The sequence below is a fragment of the Trematomus bernacchii genome, unplaced genomic scaffold (assembly GCF_902827165.1).
Source record: "Trematomus bernacchii unplaced genomic scaffold, fTreBer1.1, whole genome shotgun sequence".
NCBI lineage: Eukaryota > Metazoa > Chordata > Actinopteri > Perciformes > Nototheniidae > Trematomus > Trematomus bernacchii.
The window spans coordinates 5,305,448-5,331,020 of NW_022987593.1; the positions used below are offsets into that span (position 1 = coordinate 5,305,448).

Here is a 25,573-nt window from a genome sequence, read left to right on the forward strand (position 1 = left end):
AAGTCAGTCTTTATCCTCTTGTGAATAAGAAATGTTCCTAAAAATAAGATTAGTTGTATAAAAAAACAGTATTGCTTTAGCCTTGTTCTCCACACTGCAGCCCAGTAGGTGGCGGTAATCCTACTTCAAGCCTGTTTGCCATCCGCCAATAAAGCCAGCGAAGAAGAAAAGGAAACGTCACATCCGGTGACGGTGAGCGTAGGAATCGCCGAGCGCCAAAGTAAATGTACTTATTTGTTGATTGATTAAACAGACAACAAAGGTAAGTATACTGTATCTAAAATCAAAACATCAATTTAAACTTATTTAATATCTATATCATGTTGCAGTAAAGAAGTGCACTTTTAATGTTGACATAATGTTGGACTGTTTTTACACGTATTTAACTTTCGATTTCCTGCCTTGAGGAACGCTAACTAGCATATTTTAAAAGTACGAGAATACTAACGTGGTTTAGTGAAACTGTGAAGCAAAGTTAAAGCTAGCAAAGCAGGCATTGTTTCTGACAAAGACTTAAAATGTACAGTGGTATTGGTATCGACATGACATGCTCTCTTTCCAAATTCCCAACATGTAAACTTTTAACAGTTTCGGAGTGAAAGAAAAAGTTGTTATTGGACATTGTAGTTCGTTATTGAGGGTTTCCATTTCTTTCTGAAACTTCATACTTACTATTGCACTGAATTTCAGAGGAAAATATTGGACTTTTGACTGCACATCAAGAGTTTTAGTTACTTTTGAGCCATGATGACTTTATAGAATATGATGCAATGCTATGAAACTACCCAACCAAATACAAAGGGGTTAAAATCAGCTGTAAAAACTACATTAAAATGAATGTATCAGTTTTATTCATCTAAAAACAACAACAAAGTACTCATAGGAAACATTTTACTGAAAGAATTGTACTTTTGATTTGCTATGTTTTTATGAGCTGGGCTTTAAAGGTAGGGTAGGTAAGTTTGAGAAACCGGCTCGAGATCGCTAGAATTTGAAAATACACAACCGGAGAAAATCTGCCACTTCCTTATAGAGCCCCTCCTCCAACACACACGAACGCGCACATGACCAATGAGGGCACGAGATAAGTTTGTGCCCCGATGGAAGGCTGACAGGCAGGTAGGCCATCCAGTTATTTTAGCCGGGCCGGCTAAAATGATTGGTCGTGCTTTTTACAGTATTACGGCTTCCACAGATGATATTTTTTTATGGATTTTTTGTCAAAGCACTTAAGATATTCATTGCTATCGGGATGTTAAGAGCATTCCATGGAATATAACAAAAAGTGTATCTCGAGCCGGTTTCTCAAACTTACCTACCCTACCTTTAATTAATTGTATTGTGAAAAACATTTTAATTCAGTAATTTTAATAATGTATTTAATCAAAGGATCTTAATCCTCCTTCCACCACTGCCTAAAGACTAGACCAACATCTTATGCATAGCATTAATTCTTGAGTTAATGAATACCTTTTCTTTATCCAGTTTTCCGATGTGTACGACTGGAGAAATTATCATCCTCAGTGATGATGACGACTGTGAAGACGTATCACCCAATGAACTCTCGGTTTTCATCGTGGAGGTGGAGGATGTGAAGAAGAGTGGTAACAGCTGTTTACTCACCGGCAGTCTGTATGTGAGGGTGTTCATGTTATAAAGAGTTAACTATAGCTGCTCCTCTTCTGTGTTTCAGAGTGTGCTGTACCTCCCACCGCTCTGGATGAAGACCTGGTCATCACCTTCTCCCGCAGCGCTGAGGTCCTTCCTCACGCACGCTACGACTGTCCCATACATCCCTTCACGTGAGTAAATTACCACACACACACACACACTCTTTGGTGGTTTAACGGTAAACAGAAGTCACGGTTCGGTTCATACCTCGCTTTAAAAGTCACAGTTCAGTTGAGCAGAAACAAGCATCCAAATGCACAAGGATATCTTTCTTTTGATTTGTGTTCCCATACTTTGTGAATATTGTGCTTCTTCTTTTTTTTTTTACCTCTATTCAGTTATAGACACTTCCTCTCTTCTGTACTTTTCAGGGCTACAGATTGTGAGGTCTCTGCTCCTGTTCCCAATAACCACCTCATATGTGATCAGTGCTTCTGCTACATCTGCGACAAGCTGGCCTCATCGGTATGTGGTGACTTACCGTCTTAAATATATTCAGAATTACCTTAAATTAAAGTTTTTTTTGCATTTGTTGTTGAAAGAAAAGTGCCTCACAGCTGCATTAATGTTGTCCTGTGTGTGTGTGTGTGTGTGTGTGTGTGTGTGTGTGTATAGTGTGTGTGGTGGTGTTACAGCGGTTTGTGTCACTGCAACAGCCACAAGAGGAGTGACTTTTGGAACAACCACCGAAACTGTTCGCTGCTGGGAGGACTGAAGACTTTTAACCTCGCATTGTCTGAAGTAGACTCTCACCTCCGAAATGCAGGTAGACGCTCTCACAAACACATCTGGAAATCTCAGTGACATTTGGAAAACCACAGACTTGAATTACATGTAATCTAACTGCAACTGGATGTCTCTTCCTCTTGTCCAGAGACGATGCTGCAGAGCTTCAGACAGGAGCTCTCCACACTGTTCCTTGTCTTCTTGAAGGGAAGAGTGCTGGAGGAGTGCGGTCCGAGCCAATCAAGCAAGAATGGCCGCATCTTTGAGTGAGAGACGTACTAGAGCTGTAATACATTTATATATCAGGGGTCTGTGATTATTATTTTTTGCGTGACAGTCTTTAGGATTTCTAAATGTTTGTACCAAATGCCCATCCAATACCATATGCTGAACTTTGTCATTCCAACAACCCAAACAATAGTGTAGCATACAAGGGTCACTTAACAGTTTTCCACATCAATTTCAAGATATTAAACGTCTTTAGGTGTAAGAAGAAAAAAAAGAAGCTGTTATTGAAGGGGGGAAATATTCATTATTAAACTCAGATTTTCCTACCTAGACTGCCTCGGTAATCAAGGTGAAACACTGAAGGCTATAAAATGACAATGACCCGTACATGATTATTAACCTGAGTGAATGCGATGAGATTACGAGTCGAGTGTCAAGTCACGGTGTGTGAGACCATAGACGCAACCAAAACCATACCATGAAAAACAATCCAAATTGAACAAAAGTATGTGGACATCTACATGCAGTGAATCCAAAAATAGACCAAAGGCTTGGTGTATAGCATGGCTACAAAAACACCATTATGTCACATTAGAGCACTGACATTATCAACAAGTTATTAATGACTGTATTTTTTGTTGTTTTTTTGCAGTTACACTCCTGTGTACGAGTATGTGTTATCCTTCCTGAACAAAGCAGATCAACAGGACAGCCGAGCTGCTACCATCATGATGCTAGGAGCCACTGAGGACTTTATTAGACATTTTCAAGTCTCAGGGTACACGCACACACACACACACACACATCATTTAGAATTTCCTGTTCTAGCTTCAATGGTTATTTTCACAACTTTTATGTTTTTTGTGTATTCATTTCCTCTGGGATTATATGATTCTTTACAGGACTTTCCTTTTACAGTCTCCCACTGCTGATGCTGCTAAAGCCAAACTACTGTTATTGCAGCGGTAAAAACACACACACACACACACACACACACACACACACACTACATTTAGCTAACGCTTTTATCCAAAGCGACTTACAATAAGTGCATTCGACCAAGAAGATACAAACTTGAAGAAAACAGAATCATATAAGTACATCAGGTTTCATAGAGCTAAAACATGTCAAGTGCTACTCCACTGGCTTTAGATAAGCCAGTCCTTTATTAGTATATAAGTGCTTTGTTAGTAATTCTATCGCTCAAAGTGGAGTCGAAAGAGATGAGTTTTCAGTCTGCGCCGGAAGATGTGTATGCTTTCTGCTGTTCTGATGTCAATGGGGAGCTCATTCCACCATTTTGGAGCCAGGATAGCAAACCGACGTGTTTTTGCTGATGGGAACTTGGGTCCTCCTCGCAGTGCGGGTGCAGCGAGCCGTTTGGCTTTTGGATGAGCTGCAGAGGTTGGATGGCACATGCAGGTAGACCAGCCAGGAGGGAGTTGCAGTAGTCTAGGCGTGAGCCTGGACCAGAAGTTGCGTCACTTTCTGGGTCAGGAGGGGACGTATCCTTCTGATGTTGTAAAGAGTGTATCAGCAGCGGGTTATAGCAGCGATGTTTGCGGTGAAGGACAGTTTGTTATCTAGGGTCGCACCCAGATTCCTTGCAGTCTGTGTCGGGGAAACAATAGAGGTGCCGATGTTGATTGTTAGGTCAAGAGTGGGAAGGAAAAGCAGTTCAGTGTTGTCAAGGTTGAGCTTGAGGTGGTGAGCAGACATCCACTGAGAGATGTCAGCTAGACAAGCAGAGATGCGTGCGACGACCTGGGTCTCTGAGCGGGGAAAGGACAGAATGAATTGGGTGTCGTCAGCGTAGCAGTGGTATGAAAAACCATGCAGGCTAATGACTGATCCGAGCGAGTTTGTGTACAAAGAGAAGAGGAGGGGACCAAGAACAGAGCCCTGAGGGACCCCTGTAGTTAATTGACAAGGGTCGGACTCGGACCCTCTCCAAGTTACCCTGTAGGTGCGGTCTTCGAGGTATGAGGTGAGGAGGGAAAGTGCAGAGCCTGAAACTCCAAGTTCTTGGAGAGTGCAACGGAGGATCTGATGATTCACCGTGCATGCAGCAGACAGGTCCAAAACGATGATGACAGAGGAGAGGGAGGCTGCTTTAGCAGTGTGCAGTTCCACACACACACACACACACACATTCACACAGTGTGTTGCATCCTGTCTGTTCATTAATTTGTTTGTATTAACGTCTTCTTCCCTGCATGTGTTGGGGTTTTTCAGGGTCATAATGTCTATGCAGAGACAGATGGTGATGGCTGATTTCCCGACAGGGTTCAGCATCAAACTGCAGGATTTTTACAAGCGGCTGCCTTTCCCCACTGAGCTGAAGAGTGTGAAGAACAGGTGTGTGTGTGTGTGTGTGTGTGTGTGTTCAAATGTGTCTCTGAGGCAGCAGTTCACAATCGTGTTTGTTGTTTTTGATCCACAAGGTTTCACATTATAACTTTGTGAGTGTGTGTGCTTCAGTCTGAATGTCCGTCCTTGGGATGATGTCCTGCTGGTGTCTGTGCTGAAGGGGCAGAACGTGTCGGGTTCCCGCAAAGACAAAGGCAAGAAGGACTTCCTAGTTGAACTGATTTCTGTCGTTCTACTGAGAACAGAACTACTACAGCGACAGCACAGGTACAAAACACACGCTCACACCCTCTCTCTTTCACACTGAGATAATAATTGATTCCACAGTCTTTTGTCCTATGCACAGCTAAAGCGTAGTGGTTGGCAATCTTCACTTTTCTGCTCCTTCAACAGTGACATACAGTATAAGCCATAAAGATATTGCAGGAGAGAAGACGTGGCAGCCATCCACGCTTTAGCTGTCCTGCCACACTCTTCAGCTTTTCTTCTACTAATGAAATGAAACCTGTCTGGTATTTCTGTCTACAGATACAAAGAATTGTGCCGCTACCTACGCGTTGTCGAGACGGACAATCCCTTACTGTACGTCTTAAAACTAAACCTGCTTGACTGAAGCAAAACTGTGTTTAAGTATCATTTCATTGTGTATTTAACAAGTATGGTGTCTTTTGATGGAAGTGAGATTGAACCCTTTGTGTTTCACTTTGAAAAACTTGTTCTGATATCTTCAGTCAATCTTATCTATTAATATTATATTCCACTTATACTGAGTCCAATCTTTAAAACAACTTTAGTTTTGATCATTACTACCAAATATTAATTCATTTGAACAATTTAACCTTTTTCAAATGATTTTACACAATCCCACTGTTGTTTTGAGCAAAACTAAAATAAATAAAATACTTTCTTTATACTAAAGGCTAGGAGATGAAGCGTTTTTGTACTGTCTGGAATACATTACAATTATTTGTATTAGGGCTGCACGATATTGGAAAAATCTGACATTGCGATTTCTTCCCCGCTGCGATATATATTGTGATATGAAAAAATACAGGAATTGAAGAAAAGACAGTTTTCTTTTGTCCGCAAACCATCCTCTCTTGAACTTTAATGCTATACAATTGGTATTTTTCTAACTATATTTAACCGGATGAAGGATTTTAGTCACGGACATCTGGATCTTAAGTTATCAGAGCAACAAGCTGAGCTAGCTCGGTTAGCAGCGCCAAACTGCCCTGGAGAAACACATGAAACTACTTTTCAGTGTTTTTACCTTTAATCACCGGGTCCGTTTGCTTTGGAGATTTGATTGTGATTGGTGGTTTGCTGTGCATGCAGAGCCTGCATGTCACTCACTCAAGTACCCCTGACATGAGAGCCGCGCAAGTTTTCCTTTTGTAGCTAGCAGCAAAATAATTGTAACATGACGTGTTTGAGTTAAAGGTGGGGTAGGTAAGTTTGAGAAACCGGCTCGAGATCGCTAGAATTTGAAAATACACAACCGGAGAAAATCTGCCACTTCCTTATAGAGCCCCTCCTCCAACACACACAAACGTGCACATGACCAATGAGGGCACGAGATAAGTTTGTGCACAGATGGAAGGCTGACAGGCAGGTAGGCCATCCAGTTATTTTAGCCGGGCCGGCTAAAATGATTGGTCGTGCTTTTTACAGTATTACGGCTTCCACAGATGACATTTTTTAATGGATTTTTTGTCAAAGCACTTAAGATATTCATTGCTATCGGGATGTTAAGAGCATTCTATGGAATATAACAAAAAGTGTATCTCGAGCCGGTTTCTCAAACCTACCTTTAATTTGCCTACTTAATATCGCACGTCCTAAAAAATAAAAATGAAAGAAATCGCACGTCCTGCGATGTGAATATCGCGCATGCGCATATCGCGATTATCTTCACGACACGATATATCGTGCAGCCCTAACTTGTATGCATTTTTCTATTTTCTGTGCAGTGTCAGATAACCAATACATTAGACGACAAAAATGTCCAATTGGTAGAAAATAGCAAATGTACATATTATATTTCACTACTAGTGTAATACCTTCAGTCCTGATTATCCCCCCAAAACATACATCTAAATAATTGTATCCTTCATTATGTTCTGTGTGCTAAATACTAAGGAATATTTATTGACAGTCTGGGAAATGTCCGACAACATTAATGCATCGATTTCCATTTTATTTAGACGTGACATCAAGTTGTTGACTTGCTGCATTTGTTTTGTTTCTCGGTAGCTTCCACCAGGTGCAGGACCTCATCCCGTTCTTCACGTGCATGATGGGGGACTTGCCGTCCGCTCTGAACAGTTTGCTCCCCGCAGTGAACGCCCCCGCCTCCCGCTTCACGCCACAACTATTCCTCTTCTATCTCTGCGTCTTTAAAAAGGCAACAGCACCAAAGCTGGTGGTCCTTCAGTCATCAGAGCTCTCCTCCTCTGATGCAGCGTGGGAGCCGATTAACGGTCAGATGTAGATAAATTACTTGTATAACAGCTTTTTATTCGAATAAAAAGAAGAGTTTCTCATAAGTCTCCACTCTGCAGATGCTGTGCCGCTGACTCATGTCACTCTGGTCAGGTTTGCTCTCAGGGTTCATCGATACTGCCCTGCTGTCTACGCTGATGTAAGTCTGCTATCACTGCTCAGTTTCACAATGAATCAACACATAAGAACAACAGCTCTTTTAAATGTGTGTGTGTGTGTGTGTGTGTGTGTGTGTGTGTGTGTGTGTGTGTGTGTGTGTGTGTGTGTGTGTGTAAAAAATGTTTAATGTTTGATAAATGCACGTTTTGTTCAGCCGGATAATATCCACATGTCTATCCAACTTTTATAATTGTCGATTCATAAATCTAATCGCCAGAAGCAAAATGCTTACGTTATGCTATAAACGAACTACAGCAGGGTCGCACGACTTCAACGTCACGCCAACTTAAGATCCATATTCAAAAGTTGAAGCTTTTGTTTTAACAATTTGCAAGAGTGCAGGTACTTGCTTTCAAGCAGAAAAGGGGCAAACAAACTTAGCGGGAGTGTTTACGTGTTCGGCGTAATGACGTACAATGTCCCCTGTAGTCCTATTCAGCCACTTGTTAACAACCATCGTTTTTCAGACACGTAAACTCTTCAAAAATCCCCAGTGGGGTCACTGCTGGTGTATTTAATGTCGTAGAACAAAACGTGATCCGTCTTTTAAATTTGTGTCAACCACAGACCTTATTTCGAGCTATTTTCCAAAATCCTATGGAGAAATCCCATGACTTTGAGACGAGGAAACTGGTAGTGGTAAAATGCTAACTCACTGCCGGGTTTTAGGACGCGTCACTGCACCACTCTGTAGAGGATGTGCACAGACTGCAGTGCTTTTAAAAGGGAAAAAAAACAGTTTGTTTTGAAAAGTGTATTGGCCTGAAGTTCTCTAATGTGTGTGAATATGCAGTAGAAATACATGTAAGCGCTTTGAGCACCAGGAAAAGCGCTTTATAAATGTAATGTATTATTATTATGTATGACGAGCCCAGCATGTTGCAATGTGTGATTGTACTTCTGATATCTTTCTGATCCAGCCTCAGTGTTGGACCAGTTTAATCAAAGTCGCTAACACGCCCAAAGCTCAGCAAGGACCGAGCCCAAAGTTTCTTCTCGTAAGTGTTTCTTATTTATATACAGTTCCGGTTTGAAATGGTTAAAACATTCTCAATCTTTTATTTGTTTGGAGTAATTCAGTATTCTTTCTCTGTCATGTCTGGACTTCAGGAAGCGATGGTTTTTGTGCGGTCAATCCTTGAGGACGAGTACGGGTCAAACATACAGATCCCACGATTCTTTACGGAGGTTCGTACATAAGATCACAAATACACTCGAACCAATGGATGTTACACGTGGTTAATATACTTTTAATATATCTGTACCAAATGTTTCTCTTTTATGTGCAAAGGCTCAATTAGTGTTTGTTTAAGCTTCAAAATGTCTTGTTGGGATATTTCGTGATTAGAATAAATGGATTAAATGATAGTTTAAACTGAATTAATTGACATAAATTAAGTTTAGGACTATTCATTACAGCCCTACTTAATATATGTGTGTTTGTGTTTACAGGAGTACCCAGATCAGGCCTTGTTGCTGTTGGTAACGGGAGCTTTGTGTTTGAGAATCCTCGATGCTCCTCTGAATCCGACCTACCTGGTGCTCAACACGTTTAAGGTAATCTCCTGTTCCTGTTGAGAGATAAACAGTTTGATGACTCTCACACAGCGTCCATGTTCCTCAACACCATGAATCTGAGTGATGTTTCTGTGTCTCAGGAGAACGTGTGGGCTCTCGGCTGGCTGTGGAGCACTTTGTCCTCCAGCCCCGAACGCTTCAACTCCTTCCTGCAGGAGTTCTCCGAGGAGACGGAAAACATGACAGGTGTGCGGACATCTTTTTAGTCCTTCCTTGTTATAAATTCATCACTAAACCCACAATGTCCTGATTATCTGGGCCCAGGAGTTCAAAACTTTTAATCTCAATCAGATCCGATCAGATTTTGAAATCCCATTTTTTTGTGATCCAGGATCAGACAAGTCGGACAGATTTTGTCCCTGTAGTTCAAAGCAATTCAGGATAGGAACATCCAGATTACGATTTTTCAAGATTACTAGATCCTGAATATTAGTGCTTTAATCCTACCGATCACCATCTAGTGGATATGAAAAATAATACAAGGAAGACAAGAGACCACATTGCAGAGACATCTATAATGTCTAATTATATTTTTTTATTTCAAAGGTGATGACAGATGATGGACTTTTTTTTGTTGAAGATATTTTTACTTTAATCTAAATTACATTTGTGATTGACAATCTTTGTTGTGATACTTTTATCAGCATAAACATTTATGTCATCAACATTTGGTTGAAAACAAAATAGGCCACCACAAACGTGAGCAAAAATGGAAAAATAAAATGTATTTCCCATGAAGGCTAAAAATTGTGTATTTCAGTTAACAAACTTTGCCATCTTATTTAAATTGAAACATATTTTAAAATAAATTGTACAGTACATTTTGCTCTGGTAATCCACTGGAAATCCACCCCTCTGGTGGGATCAGGATAATCCAGTTTTTTGGGATCAAACTGATTCCAATCCTGTGTTGTCGGTTTGAACTACCCATTTTGAAGATTTGATCCAGATTAAAGCTTGGATTGGATTTCCTGATCTGGTCGGATATCAAAGTGATCCTAATCCTGTTTTTTGGTTTTGAACTACCCAAAATCCAAATCTGATTTGATCAGATAGGGATTACAAATGTTGAACTCCTGGGCCCTGGAGATTGAAAAAGGTGCAGGAGTATCAGTTTGACAGAACTCAGGTTATGTTATTAATCCATGATTTTGGTTACTTTTTTTAACTATAAGCTTTCCACATAGTTTACAGCAAAACACTGAAAATGATTGTTTTCCAAGTAAAACGCCACATCACCTACATTATACCTTTCACTGTAGTATCAATAGCTGTATAATATTTAAAGGTCCCATGTCATGGACATTTCCACTGATCATAATTCCATTGTTGAGGTATACTAAAATAGATTTATACTGTGCATTTTTCCAAACTCACATTGGTTTCGCATACAGCATCTCTGTAAAGTGTGTGTATTCAGCAGTATTCACTCTCTCCACTAAACGGCTTGTTGCAGCTCTTGCCCCCCCCCTCCCTGTGAGCCCAGTGTGCTCCGATTGGTCAGCTCGGCCACTCTGTTCTGATTGGTCAACCACAAGAGAGGCTCCGCCCATGTCTAACAGTGCTTTTTTCGGCTCGCTCTCAGCGGAACATCAGTCTTATAGCCGTATATTTTATACGCTAACTAACCGAACTGTACCTACAACTGTTATAGAAGAGTAAGTTATTTTTACCTGTAATAAACTACTACTGTTTGATGAGAAATCAAATCATGGTTTGCTATATATGAATGATATGTTTATAGGAGCAAATAATTCAGAGAAGAAAGGATACTAAGTATTTCCATCAAACTTTATTTTTAGAAATGTACAAAATTAACATGTGTAAATATACATATATACACTGTATATCATCCATTCCTCCCCTTATAGGCGTTTTCGGCATCTTGCCTATCGCAGCTTTGTAAGCGGCTGCCGGGGCTTTTTAGGACGAGGCATCAGAGTGGTCATCCCGTGTGTGTGTTGTCCGCCAGATACGCCAGGAGTTTCCTGATCTCTTCAGTCAAATGCAAATCACAAAATATTAGAGAAACTTAGTTGTTTTAGATTCGTTAGTAGTAGTTGTGGTAGGAGTGTGTATCTATCTAATCTATCTATCTAATCAACACAGTTAGCTTGCCAGCTAATATGCTAACCTACGTTTGCTAGTTGTTCAGTGTAATATGCCAATCTACTATGAACAACAGCTAGTCTAGGCTAGCAAGACCATGTTTACAATTGCAATCTTATACGGGTAGTCTGCTACGTTCGGTCATTCATTGTAGCTGGCATGAAAACAATGTTTTCCCTAGCATGTCTAGCTCTAGGTAGCCTTGTTGTTTAGCTATGTAGCATACACGCTATACGGTAAATCACCCGGAGTATACTGTCTATGAGTATTTCGTGTGTGATTGTAGACATTCTCCAGCTATGAGATACATGTAAGGCCATCTGCTAACATTGGAGTTGACATATGGAAACGCTAGCAACTTAGTTAGCCCAGTTAGCACTGCTCGCACACACACAGACACACACACTGCTGGAGGAGCAGACAGGCTTGGCGATAAAGCTAGAACAAGCGAAACTCTTCCTGAGCACACACAAACACTCACAGCCGAAGTAAAAACAATAAGTGTGGCTTGATATTGAGTAAGAAAAAGGTTTATAACGCTGTGAGCATGCAGAGAGCATTTCAACGTAATAGTCCGAAAAACGTTTACCCATTTAAACAGTCGTGGTAGATACCTTGTTTGTTTTAAACATCATAAATACACAAACGACAATGAATACTTACAGGTTGTGTACCCGAACTCCCGCTGGTCCAAACAAAGTAGGAACAGCATCGTTCTTCAGTGCCCTACGCTGTACATATCCGGCATGAATCGCTGAAAGGTTTGGGAAGCTTTGTTTCGTGAAAGGCTGGCAGAGGGTGCGGCCATAGCTCTGGGCGTGGCTACTGGCCATTCCTACGTCACGATACCCAGGAAGTAAACAATGGAAAATGAGAAATCTCCAACGAGGCATTTTGGGGAGGTATTTTCTGTGTTAGAGTTTTACTCGCTACAGGGTGTATTTTGAGGGTTTTTGACTCTGCAGACCGTTTACATGCATAAAAACCTTCATAACACACAAGGGGACGGGTAATAACCGGAAAAGTATGACATGGGACCTTTAAGAAAAATAATTTATTTGTATACTTTGGTGTCACCTAGTGGCAGTAATTAGGAATTGCAGCAAGTCCAGTGTTCCCTCTGTATTCTTTCAATGAAACAGAGTTGATGTGTCAGCTTAAAGAAAAAAACTAACTTCTAAGAAAGACTGCTGAACCATGCCAAGTCTTTTTTATAAAAAAACAATTCCAATTATCAAAGAGCTGAGGTTATTATCAGCATAGTGATCTTTTTATCCACCATTCCCTCAACGAACCCGGCCCTCTGCAGTCAGCAGGGCTTTGCATCACACTGATGAGACACGAACACAATGACACGCTCATCGAAGCATTACTATACAGAGCCACTATTGGGGGAAACTGTTCACTGTTTCTGTGCACGAAGAAACCAAACTGCCTTCAGGGTGCCACAGAAAAGTATGTCTGTGTTTCTGTTTCTGTCAGATGGGGATACTTTATTACCCCTTCTTCCTGCCGCTGCCCACTCAGTCGTTTCAAGTGAGCACCAGTGAGTTGTATTTAGTTCATAACAATAGCACCACAACCCTTTGAGTCAGTGAACTATTCTATTTTCCTCTTATTAAAACATAAGTATTAAAAGGCTTTGGATCTGATCTGTTGCCTCCTTCACATGTGGTGAGGCTTCACGTGGTGCATCATATTGTTGTGATGTTGATGTAACCATGTAGGCGGTCCAGTGGACCTCAAACTAGCTAAGTGAAGGTTCAGTGTCCGCTGTAAGTCCCTCTACTCTCATCAGCTGTTCCTTCCTCTGGCTCTTTTTGTTTGTTCAAGAACCCGCTGTTAAAGGGAAAGTCTGCAGTGTCCATTTCTCTTTTGGTGGTGTGTAATGTACAGTAAAGTTGAGTCGACTCCCTGTTTTGTTGGTCTGCTATACAAGCAGGTTTTTGCAAATTTAAAAATAAGTTTGTGTATTAAAAAGGTTTACATTTTTTGTGTGCATTTTTGACACGTTAGACAGCCACTCCTTTTATTTTCACATATGACCCCTTTAACACGGTTAGTTTCATATAATGACACATTGCGCTTTTATTTATATATGTATTCCTCTCTTTTGAAGTGAAAGAGCTCTTAACAAAGTAACAATGCTTTAAACAAAGGTCATAGCAGAGTAACCATTAAAAGATCTGTAAAATCCGCTTCGCTAAGAAACAAGCCTTACCTAGTCTGTTGCAGGTCACATTTTGGCTGCACAATGGCTCAAAAAGTGACATTGACAACGTTTCCTTTAAATAATATCCTGAAGTAAGGGACGATACAACACTTGTATTCTCAGCAATGCTAACTGTAGGGAGCCTGGAGGGCATTTTAGTGAGATTGAAATCTTCTATGCACCTGGAGAGATGTGCTCTCTGGGGGACCTTCTTCAGTTTTAATAAAGACCTTGAAATAAAATAGTCTGTGAGTGGATATGACATAATGGTATTTATTTTCTCCCCCCCCCCCCCAGGCTTATCCTCCCATCACTGGTTCCATTTGCGCATAGATCAACCAGACTGTAAGTGTTACCAGAAGTATTTGATGCAAAGCCTCCTTCCTACAGCTGATGAATGTCGGAATAACCAGTTTGTATCCCTCTGGTTTTTGCAGGCTGATTCCTCGCTGATGTTTCTGTCAAACACAAACTCCCGGTGCCTGGTCCTCGGCACAGTGGTGAGGGAGGAGCCACAGGGAAATGTGTCTGAAGTTTTATACAGACGCTACCATGTACCTGACGAAGAGACTTATAACAGATTCTCAGTGTTATTCAGCATTAATACGACTTAAGACACTTTATGTTGACTACTTTGGATCAGAGTTCCGTTTGCTGAATGGTTTTCAATTTAATTCTGCACTACAGGATTTTTTTTCTTTCGAGTGATGCTTATTTTTATGACTTTGTGGAACTACTCATATATATTCATTTGTTTCAAATGCCCCAAAGAGGTCATCATGTTATGTTGGAAAATAAATGGAAAATATGACTGAGTGTTTTTTTTATGGTGTTTTTATTGCTTTATGTTGCTTGACATTGAATCCCAATGTAAAATATACGATGTTTATCTTCAGAGTAAATGCACACAACCTTAAATCGGCTCATATTTGCAACAGTAAAATAACACAAAAGTACAGTGTTAAACAAGGCTTTGTCATTAGCTTCAGTTCAGAGTTTAAAGGGGCATTTCCTATTTAATGAAGTGGGGTTTTATGAGGCACTTGTCCATAGTCAGTATATAACCTACTGGCGATATGCAGTTAAGAGAGCACAAGCACTGGAGCAAAGCAATGTTCTGATCTCAAGGACAGCGTAGAAACATGTATTAGCCACCTAAAAAAAATGACTCAAGACAATTTAAGGGTAGGCTATATTAAGGATATTATCATTGCAATACCTTAACATCACCCTTTTCTGTAAGTAGCTGAAGATGTTATCTGTTTTCTTCAAAACCACCATTGGCAAAAAGAGTTATTTTAGGAGTTGCTGGTCTATTCTGCCTTGGTGTGTTTGTGTTATTGTGTGACTTTGGTATTGTAAAGGGTAAGTTCTGATTCAACAAAGTGACAGCAACACAAAAAAACGAACCGATTGATGCAGAATAAACCAGCAACTTGAGTTTTTTTGTCAATTGACTCTGATCTTGAAGACAGCATACATAACAGCTTTAGTTCCTGCTAGGAAAAGGACTGGCAGCAGGCTGAAGCTGTTCAACTATTCTAAATACAGCACACACTCAAAATATACTGATTTTTAGGTGGCTAAAATAGGTTTTGCTGCTGCCTCCAGCTGGCTCACCGAACAGTTTCTCCAGACTGGGATGTGCCACCACTGACTCTGCATATGTTTCTCGTGCATACCCACTCCAAACAATCTGAAATGTCCCTTTGTTTAAAAGCGGCTCAATTATCTTAATTTAAAAGAGTTCACATGTCATTCAGTAATAAGCCTTCAGTTTAAAAACACACTCCAATAAAAGTTGATACTTCATGTGTGAAGGTAGAAGTCTTCGGTGCCAGAGGGGCACTAGTGCATTTGAGTCCAGTAACCTAAAGATACATGACCAACACCATCATGGAGTAAAAATCATGCATACACACAAACATTCATCACTGCAGATAAAAACATAAAAGCCTGATTCTTCGGTGTCAGACAACACAGCTTAGATTATAGATGAATCAGTGCACTGCTGTAGGTATTATTGTAGACTATCTTCATGACTAGTCTTTTATTTCTGTCCTTCATTTGTTTATGCTGTATATGTATTCTTATGCAAGTGCATTGAATTGTAAGAGAATCTTAAAACCGGTGGTCCACGTCCTGCGTGGCGCTGTTTGATGAGGTCACACAGGAAGTTCATCACTTTCAAATCATTCTCACTGGTGCACAATCCCCGCATCAACAGGAAGTCCTTTTCCTCTGCGCCATCGTTCCCTCCAGCTTTGTGTGGACGTAGTAACGCAGGATTAAAGGAGCACAGCAGCGCCTGGTTGGCCAGTGCAGTCAGGCAGCTCTCCAGGTGCAGCAGGTAGGTGATTCCTCGGCTGATGCCAGAGTGAGGGTCAGCCAGTCGACCAATCAGAGAGCCGGAGTACGACGGGCATTGCAGCGTCCTCTGGTCCAGGTCCAACAGCGCCAAGTAACGACTGTAGCGAGTCAGAGAGTGAAGGATGCTGGCCAGAGAGCTGGAGGAGGATCTGGTTAAAGAGAAGAAGAAGAGTATGTTTATACGTTTTACATTGAAATATCACATATGTTGCATTATGCATGAAACATATACATGAACATCCACCAATCGATTTTTAAATCATACCCAAAGTCAAGATCAAACATTAAAAACATCAACAATCAACATCTCCATTTGACTGCATATGAGCAAATGAACAATAATGGTATTATGGTGCATTGAGCACCATATAGTAAACATTAACAAAGATTAACATGTATTGATTAAAAATGAAATCTGATTAGCTTTTTTATGCAAACAAGAGGCTCAGGCTAAAAGGTATTAGCAAAAGCTTTTTTGTGGCACAAATATTACAGGCTTTAACAAACTGGCATTTACTGGATGGCTTTGTAAGTGTGAAGTAAATCTGGTATTCTGTAGGTACACTAATGTATGGACAGTTTACAGAAGGTCTGATCGAATGAAAGAAAGCAACCAGGAAAAGACTACAGGGCATCTCTAGCATAAACGTGAACTAAGTGAGGAAAGGGCTAAGACATAAAACAAATGGTAATATAATAATGTCATATATCAACATCTAACAATTGTTGTACCTGTGTATTCCTATCAGTCTCCAGGTGAGCAGGTCGGTCAGCTGCAGCGCTGAGGTCAGATACGCCTTCACAGCGCTCCCATCAGGCCCGGGAGCCGGCAGGAAGAGACTCAGAGCGTCCACCAGCTTCCTGACCAAACTCTCGTCGCCTCCGATGACGACCAGCGGCCGGCCGCTCAGGAGACAAAACAAGGCATGCTGGGAGAAGGAGTTCTGTTTGAGGAACCTGAGGGCTCTCAGTCCGGCCTTCCTCCTCCTCCGATGGGAGCGGGAGCTGCTGTGGACGTTCTGAGTTGGAGACGGCGGCTCGGTGGAGCCGGTGATGCTGGTGCAGTCGGACGCCTCGTCCACGCTCAGCAGCCGGAGAGGAGCGCAGGGCGGAGACCAGCGGTCGACCTCCGCCAGAGCTACAGCAGGGGCGAAGTTCACATGAAGGTCAAGCACCGACCGCACCGTCCGATGGACTACAGACAAGCGAGGCTTCGACTCCACCGTTACTTCATCTAAAAAATAACAGTTTATTTCATGTTAATGCCTATTTCTGGTTTATTAAACTCTGTCTTATTTTCATAGTTTTGTTACTATACTATTGTGTGCTTGTCTGTTTATTTCTCCGTCCACAGCTAATTACATTACATTACATTTCATTTAGCTGACGCTATTATCCAAAGCGACTTACAATTACCAATTACAGGGACATTCTCCCTGGAGTAACTAAGGACTAAGTGCCTTCCTCAAGGGCACACTAGTGGTGGTGTTCCTGGCGGGATTCATCTTCAGCCCACCTCACTATCCATTAGACCACCACTATGCAGCTAATCTTTCATACTGCTGGACTACTTGTCATAATAAAGTTTATTCTCATTTTGAACTGGAGCAGATTATTTCCATATCGATATATTTTGATTTTTAATATTAGCCACATAATTGTTATTGTATACTTAAATGGTGCTTGAGGCATAAATATTGTAGCAGATGTTTTACCTGGCATTGGTTTGGACGTCTTCTCCGGACCGTTGACTTCATGGACATGATTGCCCGTCAAACATTCAACGACCTTCTCCTCTTTCATTATACCCTCACCACTCACAGTTTTTTGCTTTGAGGTCTCTTCTCCGTCAACACGACCGTCATATTCCTGAGCCTGCTCCTCGTTTTCATCCTCAGAAACTGAAGTACTTGCTTTGAATGTCTTCCTCCTCTTGAGGACATCGTCAGATTCACACTCTGCCAGTATTTCCTCACATTTCTCAAAGCCGTTAGTAAGAGCTTGTTGATCTGACTCTTCCTCGGTGATGGCGGTGAGGTCGTCAGGAAAGATGGACTCGGTGGTGCTCAGAACCTCGATGCTGTCCTCACTGTTGGCTCGTCTGGCGTACACTCTGCCGCGCCTGATGCCTGAATCTACTGCAGCTCGCCTGTAAGACGAGTCCGTCATCCCGACTGAGGTTTCTGTTGAAGAGAGGGAACCGTGTCAGAGAGGCCAAATACTGCAATATGCATTCCTTCTAAAGTACACACATCAACCTAGTAAATAAAAGATATTCACTGTAAGCAATCAGCTAATTGTCTTTCAGTACCTCTGCTGTCAGAGCCATGCTGGGTCTGATAAGACTTCTCCGTCCCGAGCACTTCGATGCTGTCGCTGCTGCTCACACTCCCCGTCATCTCCGTGGCAACGCTGGGGTCAGGGGTCATTGTCCTGTCATCTCCTGCCTCCATTTTGATGGGGATCTCCTCCACGCAGGAGCAGAACGACTCCATGCTCATTGGTTCTGATTGAAAGGCCTCGACGCCGCTCTTATTCCCCGTCGCCCTCTGCAGCTCGGCCTCAGCGCTCTCTCGCTCCTCCTCAGATCCCTCCTCTGGCCTCCAAAGCTCAAACAGGAAGTTGGTGAGCGTGAGCCTCCTGGACAACGACTGTATGGTGCTAGTCGTCCGCAGCACACTCCTGTCGCCACGTAGACGGCACTCTGTGTCAGCGAGCTGCTCCTTCATCAGAGACAGGAAGTAGGAGTTGCAAAGCTCCTGGAGAGGCTTCAGACGGCGCTCAGACCTGCAGGAGGAGGAGGAGGAGAAGGAGGAGGAGGGGGAGGGACCGGGCTCAGGAGGCAGTAACGCTGTTGGATCAGTGAGGGAGTCGGCTGGGTCGTAAGGCAGGAAGTCAGGATGTTTCAGCTTCCTGTTTGGGTAGGAAGTGACCTGGCGCAGGAGCTCTCTATGATTGAGGATTGAACGCTCTACAGCTTCAATCTCATCTGCTTTCTCTCCCTCCTTTGTGTTTACCTTCCTTGGAGGAGGATCAGTCTCCTGATGCAGGGTCAACCGTGAGTACCTGAAACAGTCAGAAAGAGTTGATTTATTCAGCAGCCTTGGAGAGTAACTTAAAACTGGAGTGCAGGGCTTTTACATATGCATGAACGTCTGTAGCATTCAAGCCCTTGCCAAAGGAGTTCACACAATGGGACTCATTCTATCGCCGCCAGGGAAAAGCTCTTTATATTTCACAGAATACCAAAGTTGTGGTGTCCAAAAAACGTTTCTGGAGTAGAAAAAGAAACAGCATTTTGAGGAAAGATTGTTCAAGCTAGATGAACTGCAGCCCGGCTATAACCTTCTGCCAACTAGTCAAGTTGTCTGTTTCTCCAAAATTGCATCATTTGACTTTGTGTTTAATTTTCATAATTACCATCTATAATCATGGCCAAAAACATGTTTTGTAAAGGTGAGAGTGAACTTTGACCATCCTTGAGTCCAAATGGGCTTTTGTGCCAAATTTGATGAAATGGCCTTAAACTTTGTGTTCTCAATGATTTTTGTTCCCCAGCTAAACCTTCTCCTATTATGTGAAACTTTAAAATAAAGGTTTTATTTTCTCAAAAATGTATATTTCCCAGGGGCAATATGTTGAAATCTCCAACTTACAGATGAAAGCATACTAATGTTATGTTGATTTTAGATGTCGCCTATGATATCTCCACACAGACTGAAGGGGAATTGTTTTGTTTGTTCTTCCTACATTCATTTGCAATTCCAACTGTGAAGACAGCCCTTCTCAATCTCTTACAATGTTGGTTTACATCAGGACTAACACTCTGGGATGTGTGAAACTTGAAGGGTATCAGGTGATATATTGGCCAATATGGAAATGTCTTTCCGTCTCTAACACACAAGTAAATGTATATTAATATTTCATCAAAGTAAATACTAATCTTACTCAAGCTCTTGTAATTTTCTCTGCAGCTCCATAGAGAACGCCTGTCTGTTCCCCGTCTTGAGGCTGTCGGAGGCCTGAGAGAAGCCTGTCGACAGCTCAGATAAGTTCTCCATCAGCTTCCTCTGGTCGGAACAAATGTACGCCACGCAGAAAGGACGCACCATGCCCCGAGCCTCAAGGTCATACAGGGTCATGTGGTGCACATAGGCAAATGCATCGTCCGCCGAATCCCCAAGAATCACTTTGGAGTCCTCGCTGAAGTTGAGGCGGGGGCCAGGGGATGCAGGAGGAGTGTGGCCCGGGCCGGACGCCTGGTAGTCCACAGACATGATGCGCACAGAGAAGTGGTTCAGGTCGAACAATCCGATGACCCTGGGGTCGTCCGGTATCGTCAGCACAGGTTTGGGTCCAACCTGTGAACACACAGCAGAGGTTTGAAGAGACGCAGTACAACATACAATAGATATTATTTACCTGGAGTCACAATTACAATTATTTTAGTTTTTGAATATCACTGAAGACTTCACTTACCACTGAGATACATTAAAAGGTCTGATGTTGTTCTAAAAATAACAGTCATTTGACTACAAAGGTGAATCGCCCACTACATTCAGATAATCTATATTTTGTAATTTTTTAAGCCAAAGCACCATAACAATCTCTGGAAGCAGCTTCTTCATTTTGAGTAAATTCTGTTTTTTGCTCTTTATAATTTGAACTGAATCTTTCTGAGGTTTTTCAGTCTGTTTATTTAAAAAAACAAGACATTTGTAAACTTCACCTCAGGATCTGGGAAATGTTGATGGAGAGTCATCAATTAATAAGGGAACAAAGTTACTGATTTGATTGAAGGATTGAGTTTTATAAATATTGGATTTCTCTGTTTTGAGTTTGTAATTGTAAATAAAATATATCTTTGAAAATGTCAACCTGGGTTAAAGAAGTTGTGATGAGCTATTTCTCAGTATTTTCTAAAATGATGTTGAGTGTAAACTATCAATTGATTAAAGGAAAAATATATAATATATATTTGTATATTTCATTGTTGTACATTTCTTAACATTCATAATACAGAATTGTCTAGAATTACACAACAAAAACATGTACAGAATACTACCAGGCATTGTTGTTGTTGTTGTTGTGTACTAAAAGTGCAGATGGTCCTAGTTTTAACTTTTAGTTTCTACTAAGAATCTTTAATGTTGTGTGATTTATTTGTCTACTGAGATTCACACAATTTTCAATCATATGTCCTCATTATTGCAGCAAGGGTTGGATGAAGAAATCAGCATCACTTTACTTTCACCGTTTCAAAACTGTGCAATGACTGCTCGTATTTTGAAGAGTACTTATGTAATTTAATCTCTCTTACATAAGAGATGTTAATCTCATTGAGACTTCCTGGATACATTTAATTACACTCACTTTCAATGTGCACACCATAATCGTAAAAGAGAAATAAAAGCAACACAACCACACTTTTTATTTAAAGAATATATATCAAATAATTAAATAACTCATCTTTCTTTTGTTGAAGAACTTTCGTTATTCTTTCAAATTTATTAACTAATAAAACAATGCAATTTTCCAATGTATCATTATTATTATTCAACACCTTATGTCACATAGTTATTATGATATACTATTATATTATTTACATTGTGAAAATACCAAGGATAACAAAAGGAAATGCACTATTTGTTTAAGTCTTGGTTTCTTTATTATTTGTAGTACACTTACAGCACATTTATGTAAACTGACCTCGGGTATTTAATTGTAGAGCAGGGTTTACTAGCAGAACTATGGAGGACTTATTGTTTTAAACATCTTTATATAGTCTGTCTTACGTGCTGCAGTCACATTTTTTATTTCCCTAGGAGATCAATAAAGTATTATCTCATTTCCACTTTTCCCCCACATGATGACTTCTCAAGTAGAAGTAAAAGTCCTGAATCAATGTACTATTGCTTCATTTCCACAGCAAGTAAATGCAATGCTAATTTAAATCACGTTATAAAGATTGTTGTGTAGCTTAAACCATAAATATGTATCAGAATGTGTTTATATTTGGTTTTGGTCATCCAAATCTGCAAAGTAACGTAAACTGACAGAAAATTGTTGACGAGTACAAAGTCCAATATTTGACTCCAAAATGAAGTGGAGTAAAAGTATAAGATAGCATAGAGTGGAAATACTCAAGTATAGTAAAACTACATCAAAAGTATTTGCTACTTACTAACTGAAATGTATTTGATCCTTATTGTATTCTAATTGTACCTATTTATTTCTGTTTTATTCAGGGGAGATAGTATATTAGTATTTTGTGTGTTTGGTTTGAGAAGCACTTTGAGTTACCATTGAATATACTGTAAAAGGTGTTATATCAATAAAGTTTAACTTGATTTGATGTATAAGTATAGCACTTTATTACATTTACTTATTTACATTTCAACACAGAAAACAAAGGTTTAAGTGAAAGTATGTGTCTTGTTTATTAAACCCTTTCTCACCCAGTATGACAGCAGGAACAGATTATTATCCAAAAACAAACACACACCTGTTCTGAGAATTCAGCCACCAGTATGAAGTCTCTGTTGAACTGGGCGGTGGAGCTCCAGGGGTTTGGTGGAGGCAACAGGGGGACAGAGAGCTCCTCGGGCAGACCGTGATCCTCCTCTCCCTCCCCGAACCCCTCGGTGCCGGTGAAGGCCAGCAGGTCCGGAGACCCGATCATCGTCACAGCGGGCCGGGTCCCATGGGACTTCCGTCGGTGAGTCAGCTGTTCACACGGGACTCCAAAACAACAACCCGGGGGGGTTGAAGACTTGTTACGCAGTTGTCTACAACCACGATGGAAATGAACGGAATAAAAACTTAAAGGAGTTTTATTTCCGCATTAACAACTGTCACGTAAACAAGCTTCGTTTTCAGGAACAGCTGTGGAGAGAAAACTTAACGGAGAAGTGAAACTCCCTGCGGGCGGCAGTCACACGGTTAGATATACTCAGTACCGGGATTCGTGTTCCTGTTTCTCGTAATAAGTGTGCGTACTTTCAGCCTGAAACTACTTGTGGCTCGGTGACCGCCTGAAAACCGAAAACCCTTCACCCATATTGAGCCATGTGACAGACGCCGGGCCGGTACCGCTCACTGCTGTTGCGAAAGCGGTGCTTCATGGAAAACCAGGCTGGACCTCAATGACTTCCGGTCACCGGTGTCAAAATAAAACACTCTAAATAAAAACACCCGCTGGAAATACATTCACTTTCAGATATACCAGGGCCGGCACACAACACCACAACACCGGCCCTAAAATGGATTTGGTTTGGGTGCAGAGGATGGGTAGTACTCAGATCTTGTACTTGAGCAAAAAGTGTGTAGGAATACTCTGTTAAAAGTCCTTCATTCAAAATGTTACTCAAATAAAAGTAGAAGAGTATAAGCATCAAAATATACTTAAAGTATAGTAGGCTACTCATTATGAAAATGTGTCCATTTCAGAATAATATATAACATGTTTTGATTATAATTATTGATGCATTAATGTGTTTATCTAAGCTGGTAAAGGTGCATGCTGCAGGTGAGTTTATGAATGTTACTCCATGTGATATAAAGTCTTATTTAAGTGTCTATTATATTTCTACATCCTAATCTGTAGAGTAACTAAATAAATGTAGTGGAGTAAAGTACACGATTTACCTCTGAATTGTAGTGGAGTAGAAGTACAAAGTAGTAAAACATGTAAATACTCAAGTAAAGTAGCCTACTAGTTCCTCAAAATTGTACAGTACTTGAGTAAATGTTCTTAGTTACTTCCCACCTCTGTTTAGGTGCTTCTCCTCTTGTAACATGCTCGCACTAAACCAACGTGTGTGTGTTAAATAGGTTTATCAGTGTAAACACAGATTATGTACTGTATAAACAGGGTTTCATAAGACCAGGATTACATTATAAATTTAATAAAAATAAATTATAACTAGGCAGGATTATAAAAAATATAATATATTAATTGCCATTCCAGGACAACGTGGACTCAGGGAGGGCCTTTAACTAAAATAATAAATTGTGCAGATTATGTTTAACACTGTAGGACAGTATACTACACACTGCCTTTCTAAATTGTACACTTCAGTCGGTTCTTAGCCTGTTGTTTAGTCACCATTTGTTGACCCTAAATGTGAAAAACGTTTGTTTAGGGAGTTAGATTTTTTTTGTTATCATCTTTCTTTTATTAAAGAACTATGTTCTATACGAGGCGGCCTAAGTAATTGGTTTTATTGCTGGATTGGTATTGGGCTCTAAAACTCATACAATCTGAAACAAGAAACCTGCTGTCAATCACTTGGGAACGTTTTAATGTTAGGTTGGTGGTGTTGAAATGTATTGTATTTACCAGACATGTACTTTCATTATATTTTCCATTCCATTTTCTATCAATGAGGGTGGAAAGGAGAATAAACTGCTCAATGTATAATAGCCCTGTCTACATTTCACAAAGTGGCCAAAAGTCATTGGCAAAATGTTTAACACATTTATTGTAATCTTAAGGTAAAATACTAACATTATTATGTTAATATAGGTCAGTAGAAGGTGAGGATCCTCTCTATGGTGCACCTGTAGAAGGTCAGGATCCTCTCTATGGTGCACCTGTAGAAGTTGCAGAGTATCCTGGAGTCCATATTGAACTTCCTCAGCCTGCGGAGGAAGAAGAGCCGCTGTCGAGCTGTTTTGGTGACAGTGTTAGTGTGATGAGTCCATGTCAGGTCCTCAGTGATGTGGACACCGAGGAACCTGAAGCTGCTGACTCGCTCCACCATAGTCCCGTTGATGGTGATGGGGGCGTGTCCCTCTCCCTGCTGCTTCCTGTAGTCCACAATCAGCTCCTTGGTTTTGCTGACGTTGAGATGGTGGTTGTTATCCTGGCACCAAGATATTATGGCTCTGCTGGCCTCTGCATCAGGATTTAAACGAATGAAAAGTCCAGAACTGTCGGACATAGTGAAAAAGAAGACAGTAGAAAAAAGTGACAGTCGGAAAAAGTGAAAAAGATGACAAGTCCGGAACTGTCGAAAAAAGTGAAAAAGCTGACAAGTCCGGAACTGTCGAAAAAAGTTAAAAAAAACTGACCAAAAAAAGGAAAAAGAACGACAGTCAAAAAAGTGAAAAAAACAGACCAAGAAATTTAAAAAACGACATTAAAAAAAGTGAAAAAGAAGACAGTGGAAAAAAGTTTTAAAAAATGACAGTCGAAAAAGTGAAAAGAAACTGACCAAAAAAAGAACGACAGTCGGAAAAAGTGAAAAAGATGACAAGTCCGGAATTGTTGAAAAAAGAAGACAGTAGAAAAAAGTAAAAAAAAACAACAGTTGAAAAAGTGAAAAAAAACTGACAAAAAAAAGGAAAAAGAACGACAGTAGAAAAAAGTGAAAAAAACGACAGTCGAAAAAAGTGAAAAAGATGACAAGTCCGGAACTGTCGAAAAAAGTAAAAAAGAAGACAGTAGAAAAAAGTGAAAATAGACACTGTATGCTGATTTAAAAAACCAACAATTTATAAACAATTAACCCTATAGACACAAGTAGGACCTCTTTTAAACCAGTAAAACCTTATTAGGAAACCATTACATATTCTTATAAATTGCTAAAAGATCTGTAATTATCTTGTTAACCTGTAAAACCATTTTTGTAAACCATTAAC

General features: G+C 40.6%; 2 protein-coding genes across 2 annotated transcripts; one reads left to right on the top strand and one right to left on the bottom strand.

The window, feature by feature from the left end:
* Positions 1-165: 165 nt before the first annotated feature.
* zgc:112980 (uncharacterized protein LOC503706 homolog) lies at positions 166-14,369 on the top strand. The gene is made up of 19 exons (XM_034129355.1): positions 166-262; positions 1,486-1,604; positions 1,694-1,802; positions 2,043-2,136; positions 2,287-2,437; positions 2,546-2,663; positions 3,278-3,403; positions 3,528-3,590; positions 4,861-4,983; positions 5,107-5,262; positions 5,524-5,577; positions 7,252-7,478; positions 7,560-7,639; positions 8,580-8,657; positions 8,770-8,847; positions 9,112-9,216; positions 9,318-9,423; positions 13,856-13,903; positions 13,996-14,369. Exons 2-19 carry the CDS (start codon positions 1,493-1,495, stop codon positions 13,998-14,000), a joined length of 1,833 nt encoding a protein of 610 aa, XP_033985246.1. The 5' UTR covers positions 166-262; positions 1,486-1,492; the 3' UTR covers positions 14,001-14,369.
* Positions 14,370-14,374: 5 nt separating this feature from the next.
* smcr8b (Smith-Magenis syndrome chromosome region, candidate 8b) lies at positions 14,375-23,156 on the bottom strand. The gene is made up of 6 exons (XM_034129354.1): positions 22,434-23,156; positions 19,877-20,289; positions 18,240-18,994; positions 17,644-18,111; positions 16,661-17,162; positions 14,375-16,077 (listed from the first exon to the last, which is right to left on the bottom strand). The coding sequence occupies exons 1-6, from the start codon at positions 22,608-22,610 to the stop codon at positions 15,630-15,632; spliced, it is 2,763 nt and encodes a 920-aa protein (XP_033985245.1). The 5' UTR covers positions 22,611-23,156; the 3' UTR covers positions 14,375-15,629.
* Positions 23,157-25,573: the final 2,417 nt, after the last annotated feature.

Excerpts from the sequence above, each read along its gene's own strand:
- zgc:112980 (XM_034129355.1), top strand. The coding sequence starts at position 1,493 with ATGTGTACGACTGGAGAAATTATCATCCTCAGTGATGATGACGACTGT. Across the intron at positions 2,664-3,277 it reads AAGAATGGCCGCATCTTTGA|TTACACTCCTGTGTACGAGT; the intron begins GTGAGAGACGTA and ends GTTTTTTTGCAG. Across the intron at positions 7,479-7,559 it reads AGCGTGGGAGCCGATTAACG|ATGCTGTGCCGCTGACTCAT; the intron begins GTCAGATGTAGA and ends TCCACTCTGCAG.
- smcr8b (XM_034129354.1), bottom strand. The coding sequence starts at position 22,610 with ATGATCGGGTCTCCGGACCTGCTGGCCTTCACCGGCACCGAGGGGTTC. Across the intron at positions 18,995-19,876 it reads AGAAAATTACAAGAGCTTGA|GTACTCACGGTTGACCCTGC; the intron begins GTAAGATTAGTA and ends TGACTGTTTCAG. Across the intron at positions 17,163-17,643 it reads GACGTCCAAACCAATGCCAG|ATGAAGTAACGGTGGAGTCG; the intron begins GTAAAACATCTG and ends GTTATTTTTTAG.